The 7,974-nt window shown below is 51.6% G+C and overlaps 1 protein-coding gene and 1 long non-coding RNA gene across 7 annotated transcripts in view; one reads left to right on the top strand and one right to left on the bottom strand.

Moving 5' to 3' along the window:
- The window catches only part of Derl3 (derlin 3), a 2,679-nt gene extending 1,125 nt beyond the window's left edge, over positions 1-1,554 (bottom strand). For 2 of the 5 annotated variants that reach the window (XR_004112149.1, XM_031346492.1), the window contains exons 1-5: positions 1,347-1,554; positions 1,194-1,259; positions 1,035-1,108; positions 819-912; positions 248-443 (exon numbers count right to left, since the gene is read on the bottom strand). Coding sequence is in view for 4 of the 5 variants with exons in the window: in XM_031346492.1 (XP_031202352.1) it covers positions 248-443; positions 819-912; positions 1,035-1,108; positions 1,194-1,259; positions 1,347-1,439 (523 nt within the window). In the remaining variant the exon portion in view is untranslated. Of the gene's footprint in view, positions 1-247; positions 444-818; positions 921-1,034; positions 1,109-1,193; positions 1,260-1,346 lie in introns of all 5 variants that reach the window. The other 3 variants (XM_031346493.1, XM_031346494.1, XM_031346495.1) reach the window with 3 other exon arrangements.
- Positions 1,555-1,901: 347 nt separating this feature from the next.
- LOC116074243 overlaps positions 1,902-7,974 on the top strand; it is a 22,038-nt gene continuing 15,965 nt past the window's right edge. For both annotated transcript variants that reach the window (XR_004112151.1, XR_004112150.1), the window contains exons 1-3: positions 1,902-2,118; positions 3,573-3,719; positions 6,551-6,722. This is a non-coding gene — a long non-coding RNA (uncharacterized LOC116074243). The remainder of the gene's footprint in view (positions 2,119-3,572; positions 3,720-6,550; positions 6,723-7,974) is intronic.

Here is a 7,974-nt window from a genome sequence, read left to right as displayed (position 1 = left end):
GAGGAACTAGGAGCTTGAGAACACTGGGGGAGTAGGAGCCCAGAAGCAGAAACTAACCACCCCCAGGCTGGTCAACTGCAGATGCAAATCCTGTGGGCCAGCTGGATTGCTTGAGGAGCATTAATAACAGAAGAGAAGTTAGGATAAGATGAGGGGGTTGGGAGGAGCAGGGGGAAGGGATGCCTGTGAGCTGCGTTCCCTATGGGAGCAGCGGCATGGGGTGAGTGGCAAGGGTAGGCGGGCCCACCTAGCAGGTCTGTGATAACCGAGTTGCCCAGCAGCAGCGAGAAGCCCATGAGGGCCCAGGGCAGGAATGGCGCCTTGAAGTTGAGTAAGCCAAAGAAGTTGACCCTCACGTGAGGGCTGCGACGGCTCCATACATAGACCAGCATGGCCATGAGGGCCTGTCCCAGGAACAGCAGGCTGCCTAGGAATCCCAGCAGCTGGGCCAAGAGTCAAGGCTCCCTGGAGCAGTCGGCTGCCCACAGTGCCTCTGACCCTTCCCACAGGTTCCCCCGTAGCCCTGGTCTATTCCGGAGATATGAGGACCCCTTTCCGTGGTTTCCAGGTACCCAGGCCCCGTTAATTCCCGTGCCTGCTCCTTCCTTCTGGCTCTTGCATCCACGTTTCAGAGTCTCAGGAGTGTACCAGACTACCCTCTATCTCCCTGTTGTGCTGTTCAGGGACACTGGAGATCTAGCTGGGGCACCTAAGCTACATGGCTGCCTGGCTCTGAATGCCTGTCCCTCCTGGTCTGGGTCACAGCAGATAAGAGGGTGTCCCTTTGGTCCAATAGTACTGAGCGTACAGAAGGATACAGTCATAAGAACACCACCGAAGAGAAACATGAAAACGAAGTCAGCCTTGCGGCCCCGGAAAGAACCCTCCTCCAGCATGCGGCAGTAGCGGAACCTGCAACACTGGCATAGGAAGTGCCACGTCGACTGGGCCTCAGTTTCCCCGTTACTAGCCCAGCATAACCCCCACCCAGGCTACCCCCGCCCCCAGCCTCCCGCCGAGGTGGCCCAGGATACACGAAGAGCATGTTGAAAAAGAAGCCGAATCCCAGGGGCCCGAAGAAGAGGAAGGTGGTGATGAGCCTCCAGACCTGCGAAGAGGTGGGGGTGGCGGTGAGGCGCGGGGATGGAGGGCAGGGGCCCGGCGCCTGGCAGCCGGGGTCGAGGTGGCCTCACCTGGAACTTCCGGAACACCAGGTGCGGGTTGAAGTAGAGCTGGAAGGGGCTGAGGAGTTCCAGCTGCTGTGGGACAGGGAGCATGTAAGACGCCGGAGGCGGGCGACATCCCTAACCCCCTCTTGCGGGCCAGGGACCGCCCGGCTGGCTCACCACTGCGGCCGTGGTGAGGACGCAGGCCGCGGTGTAGGCTCGTGTAACCGCGGGCACCTGCAGGAAGCCCGCCGCCAGCCTCGGCCCAGCCATCGAAATAATGCTCCGCGCGCGCGCCGGCAAACCCGCGCTCTTTACCCGCCCCAAGCCCTGCCTCGCTCTCTCCGGGAGCTAATCGGCGTCGGAGGGGCCGAGCCCGCGGGGACTGGAGAGCCAATGGGAGGAGGAAGTGGGACAGCCAGGTGTATCCAGGCGGCTAGCCAATGAGGAAGTCCCACGGTAGAGCACGTGGCGGTTGTTGTGGCTGCTACGGAGGTGTGGGAGATGCTGTAGCCAATCAGAATTGGTTGATCGACAGCATCTAGAGAAGAACCAATAGGAAGGACCCACGAGATTGCCATGGGGGCGGGGCTATGAAAACAAGTGCAAAGAGTCGAGCCAGGGGCGGGCCTACGTGCCGAGCCCGCCAATGGCCAACCTCCGGCTTTACTGGTGACATCTGGGTGTGCTCTGTGGGGAAGACCTGGCTGAGGATGCTGAGCCATGCTGGAGCAAGTGGGCAGGCTGGAGAAGAACTCGAAACCTGGCAGAAGAGAAAAACGCCATTAGCCAACCATTTACTGAGGACCTACTGTGTGTCGAACATTCTGCTAAATGCTGGGGATCCTGTTAGCCAACAAAAGACACTGTCCATCATGGTCCAGACAGTTCAATACCACACGACTTAGAACAGCTCCTTGATGGAAAATAATGCCTGAGACGAACCTCCACGGTAAGTCAGGTGACCTGGGAAGCCCATAATCTGAGGAGGTGACATTTAACTGTCACTTCTAAAAAGATCTTCTAAAAGATCCCTGTGCTGACTAAAAGGTTATACAAACAAAACAGTAACGTGTACTGTCCCAGATATGAAAAAGTACATGTTTTTCATGCGGTTTTTTGCGGGGATTTAAAATGGCTCAGCCACTATGGGGAACAGTAAAGGTGGTACTCAAATATGTAAAGCAAGACCACCACTGAGTGTGGTGGAGCTCGCCTTCATTGCCAGCACTCCAAAAGCAGAGGCAGGCAGCTCTCTGAGAGTCCGAGGCCAGTCTTGTCAATAGAGTTTCAGGCCAGCTAGAGTTACATAGTAACCCCATCTCTAAATAAATAAATAAACAATTATCAGATGTACCTAAAATCCTAGTACGAGGAAATTGGAGGCAGAATAGTGAGTTCTGGTCATGACAACTGAACTACATAACCAAACACTAACTCAGAAAACTAAAGCCCTGATTTCATTTTATTCAAATAACACTTAAACATAGAATTACCATATACCCCTTAGCAAGTCTACCCAGAATAACTTAAAGAGATACCTTTGCCAGGCATGGTGCCATATACCTTTAATCCCAACACTCAAGAGGCAGAGGCAGGTTCCAAGCTAGTAGAAGCTCAAAAAAAAAAAAAAAAAAAAAAAAAGCTCATGAGGCAGAGACAAGCAATTTCTGAGTTCGGGGCCAGCCTGGTCTACAGAGCAAGTTCCAGGGCAGCCAGGGCTACGCGGAGAAACCCTGACTCAAGAAAAAAAAGAAAAAGAAAAACCAAAACCCACCACCACCAACAACAAAATACTACGTGTGCAGGTATGGAATTCTCAAAATAAAAATTAAAATGTGTCTAAGGGCAAAAGACGGGCAAAGTAATCACTGGCTTGGGTGGGTAGAGCCCGGAAGCCCAGGGGGTGGAGTGCTTTTTCCCCATAAACTGAACAGGGCTGTGACTGGGGGTCAAGGGCTGAGCGGTCTGAGCATGGAGAATGGATGGCATTGCCTGTGGCAGAGATGGAGGAACGGAATGCTGGAGAGAAGGCAGGAGGCGGAGTCTCGCTCTGGCCTTAACTGATTTGGAGGCATCTACCTGACATCTGCTTGGACAAATCTTGAGCGTGGTATCAGGAGAGACGGATGGACCAAATGTCAGTCATCCGTAAACCAATAGCTTTTGTAGTCTGGGCCTGTGAGAGGTTATAGGGAGTGGAGAAGCCCTGGGTGAGTGAAGTCCTGAGTTAATATGTAGTTGGCAAGGGCACAGCCATATTGAGGACTCCAAAGCCTCCAACCATGGGACAATTTGCCAAGGCCATTTGGCAAAGCTTTCCCCCGGAAACTAAGAATATGAGTGTTTATGACCAGTCCATCAGTGTGTGTAAAGACTAGCAACTCCAGCTTCCTCCTCTCCCAGATGTTTCCAGGCTAAGACAGAGAAGAAGCCAGGCTTGGACGGCAGTCAGCAACAGGAGGCCAAGAGGAGAGAGGTCTAGGAGCTAAGCCAGGAGAGGATTTCAAGACAAAGAAAAGCAGTGAGAAGGACTGGTGAGATGGTGAGCAGGTAAGAACACCGACTGCTCTTCCGAAGGTCCTGAGTTCAAATCCCAGCAACCACATGGTGGCTCACAACCATTTGTAATGAGATCTGTTGCCCTCTTCTGGTGTGTCTGAAGACAGCTCTAATTATTATTATAAATAAGTATACTGTAAGCCAGGCAGTGGTGGCTCACACCTTTAATCCCAGCACTTAGTAGGCAGAGGCAGGTGGATTTCTGAGTTCCGAGGCCAGCCTGGTCTACAGAGTTCAGGACAGCCAGGGCTATACAGAGAAACCCTGTCTTGAAAAACCAAAATTAATTAATTAATTAATTAATAATTAGAAAACCTTGGGTAGGAACTAGCAGGGACTGAGCGAGCAGGGCGGACTGGAGCGAGCAGAGGTCCTAAAGGTCAATTCCCAACAACCAGGTAAAGGCTCACAACTGTCTGTACAGCTACAGTGTGTACTCATATACATAAAATAAATAAATCTTTTTAAAAAAAAAGAAAAGAAAAGCAGTGAGAAGCTGAGGGAGGGTGGCCTGGGAAGAGACTGTAGAATGTAGCTAGGCAAAGCCCCTCATGGCCAGGCAGGAGGAAAAGGAAGATGCCCAAACAGGTATGCCCTTGTCAGCATGAGGAGTCCAGCTTTGGACACCAGTGTAGAAGATGAGGTAAGTTCGGATCAGAGCCGTGATGTCCCCTGAGGATATGATCCGACCCAGAGAGAAACTAGTTCGGGTTGTCTCCGGAAAATGCCCAGAGCAAGAGGGTTCCACTGGGACAAGAGCCATCTGCAGGAACAGGTACCAGATTATAGAGACCAGGAAACACTGAAGTGGACACGCCCTCCTGGGGGCGTGGCGCATAAGACGCTCTTTAGGAACTCCTTATACAGCAGGAGTTGGACCCAAGCGCTTACTTTACACAGGCCAGGCAGAGCAGATCCCACCCAGGCAGAGGCAGAGATGTGCCCGAGTGGGGTATCCAACCCCACACCCCAAGCCAGGGCCAGCTCCGTTTAGTAAAGGAGCCATGGAGGGAGGTCTGGAAAGGAGTCAGGTTTCATGCCAGTGGATAAAGAGAGGAATTCCCTGGCCACTCCATCCTCAGGGTCAGGGGAGGGCCAGTGGGAGGGACTGTTGTCACCATGGAAGCAAAGGATGTTTGTCTGTCTCCCCCTGAGATTGGGATTGATAAGGCAGGCGCCTGCATTGAGGACCTGAGAAGTGTGGTCCAGGGAGTCTGAGCCCAGAGATGATACAAGCTGTCTGTCTGTCTGGAGGGAGGGACCGGCCAGGTGCTCCCTGCTCAGAGTCTGTAGTTAGAGAAACTGAAGTTGGGTAGGAAGCATAGAGGGCCCTGACATAAATCCATGTCCAGTCCTCCTCCCTTGGACTGGTCAAGGGAGGGCAGACACCTCTGGCCCATTCTGTAACTCTCTACTTAGAGAGCTATTGTACTTGGGGGAAGCTCTGGGGCCTAGAGACTGGAAGTCCTGGGCACTGTTTGCCTGGGCTACTCTAAAACTCCTTGGTTCAAACTAGGGCTGCCTTTGCCTGCCTCCCAAATAGATATGCAAACACATGGCCACTCATCCTAGAGGTCCTGTGAAGAGACAGGGAGGTGGTACCCTCTCCTAGAGGTCTCTTGTTCATCAGGAGGGCCTCCTTTTCTTGGGGTTTGAGTATACAGGACCCACCCCTTTTGTGGTTAATGAGCCTCCATCACAGGTCTAAGAAGCCCTACCCACAAGTGGCTAGACCCCCTGTCGGCCCTTCCTTCTGGCCATGGAGTATTTTTAGCACTGAATTCTGAAACTGCAGAACAGCTGCGCCCTCAAGACAGGAGTGAAGGGTTTACAGAGTCCAAGGGCTGTGTAAGGGCTAGACCTCAGAGCGAGCTACCTAACCTGGCCCCTCCCGGTCTGGTTGCTGACTCCAGACTTTCCAGGAATGTCTGGGCCTCTGGGTAGGATGGCCAAGAGGAGGGATAGCCTGTGCAAGCGCCCTGTGCTGGCTAGTTTTATGTCAACTTGACACAAGCTAGAGACACATCTGGGAAGATGGGATCTTGATTGAAAAGCTGCCTCCATAAGCACCGCTGGGCTTATGGTCCTGGGGTCTCCAGGTCTTATTTGGATTTGTTTTCTCTGCCAGCTAAAGAATGGAAAAGGCAGGGAAAAATCTGGAGCGCAGTGGGTGGCAGCGGAGAAATCTCAGAGGCAGACAGATGGGAGCAGTCCGTGAGGGCAGAGAAGAGGGGACAGAGAAGGACAGAAAGGGGAAGAGAGAGACCACCAGGAACATGTGAGAGCAGTGGGGGTGGAGGGAGATTGGGATGTTGGGATAGTGATTAGTCCATGTGTATGCCACCGTTGACCGTTGACCCTTGCTAGGTCCCCGGGAGAAGTCTGTTGGAATCTCCCAGAAACTAACAGAATCAGCAGTTGAACAAAGGTGTTTGTTTATTAGAAGTAAGGAAAGAGACATACAGCAGACCCAGAGGGAAACAACAGACAGTTAGACAGGCTCCCTGGTGGGCAGACAGATAGAGACAGGACCATGGTAATAAAGGTGCCCATTCTCCAAGATGGCTGGTTTCTTCCTCACCCTCCCGACTTGAGACAAAAGCCTGGCAGAGTCGGGCAATGGTGGCACACGCCTTTGATCCCAGCACTTAGGAGGCAGAGGCAGGTGGATTTCTGAGGCCAGCCTGGTCTACAGAGTGAGTTCCAGGACAGCCAGGGATATACAGAGAAACCCTGCCTTGAAAAAGCAAAACAAACCAAAACAAACAAACAGTCTGGCAGCTTTTAAAACAAAGTCTTTGTAGGCTTTTGTCTCCCACCAGCAGGCCCCTGCTGATGGACCAGCCCAACAAGTTCAAGGCTAGACCAGGACGTGACAGACAACAGTTCTGGGCCAATCAAACTGACCAACCCTAAGTTTGGGGAGGAAGACTCTTCATGTGCTTTAAAAAACCCAAGCTCTTGAGAAAGAACTGGAATGTTTTGGCTTCCCAGGTATGTCTTTTTATCTATATAAGTGTAAGAGAACTCAGCTGTTAGGAGTCATGAAATTAGCCAAAAAGGATCTTCCAACCCAGGGCCTTCCAGGCAGCTCTCTGCCAGCTTAGTCTTGGAAGTGCTTTTGAGTTTTAAGTTGTAGTTACTTCTTTATGGAGACTCCTATGTAGCCCTGGCTGGCCTGGCACTCACACTATCCACCCGTCCCTGCCTCTTGAGTGCCAGACTAAAGGTGTGCACTACCATGCCAAACAGGATTACTCTCTTAATAAATAAACTGTCTTAGGCTGGAGAGATGGTTCAGTGGTTAAGAGCACTGACTGCTCCTCCAAAGGTCATGAGTTCAAATCCCAGCAACCACATGGTGGCTCACAACCATCTGTAATGAGATCTGATGGCCTCTTCTGCTGTGTCTGAAGACAGCTACAGTGTATTTACATGTAATAAATAAAAAAATCTTTTTTTTTTTTTTTTTGGTTTTTCAAGACAGGGTTTCTCTGGGTAGCCCTGGCTGTCCTGGAACTCACTCTGTAGACCAGGCTGGCCTCGAACTCAGAAATCCACCTGCCTCTGCCTCCTAAGTGCTGGAATTAAAGGCATGAACCGCCAATGCCCAGCTATTCAAATATTCTTGACTGTCAGCTATGAGAAGCTTTTGTTGGATTCTAGCCTGAGGAAATCCATTTCCTTTCAGTATCCCTTTAACTTAATGTCTTAATTAGGGTTTGACTGCTACGAACAGACACCATGACCAAGGCAAGTCTTATAAGGACAACATATCATTGGGGCTAGCTTACAGATTCAGAGGTTCAGTTCATTATCATCAAGGTGGGAGCATGGCAGCATCCAGGCAGGCATGGTGCGGGAGGAGCTGAGAGTTTAACATCTTGTTCCAAAGGCAAACAGAAGACTGCTTCAGGGCAGCTAGGATGAGGGTCTTAAAGCTCACACCCACAGTGACGCACTTCCTCCAACAAGGCCACACCTACAAATAGTGCTACTCTCTGGGCCGAGCATAGTCAAACCACCACCCCCAACCTGTCTTTCTACCCTGCCTCAGTCTCACACGGGTGACATGTGAGATGTTCCTCAGCCATAGGGGACTGGCCATTTTTCTACTGTCTTCTTCTTGGGGATCTGCTGAGAGAAGGGACTCACACACAAGAATGCAAAAGCTGTTCCAGGTCCCTGTGTGTCCCCTCCCCACCCCCACCTTCCCCTCCAAATGCAAAGTCAACTGTACTTTAAC

The sequence above is a fragment of the Mastomys coucha genome, unplaced genomic scaffold (genome assembly GCF_008632895.1).
Source record: "Mastomys coucha isolate ucsf_1 unplaced genomic scaffold, UCSF_Mcou_1 pScaffold3, whole genome shotgun sequence".
In the NCBI taxonomy this organism is placed as follows: Eukaryota; Metazoa; Chordata; class Mammalia; order Rodentia; family Muridae; genus Mastomys; species Mastomys coucha.
Note: the sequence above shows the minus strand (reverse complement) of the source record. Positions and strands in the feature narration are given on the sequence as shown.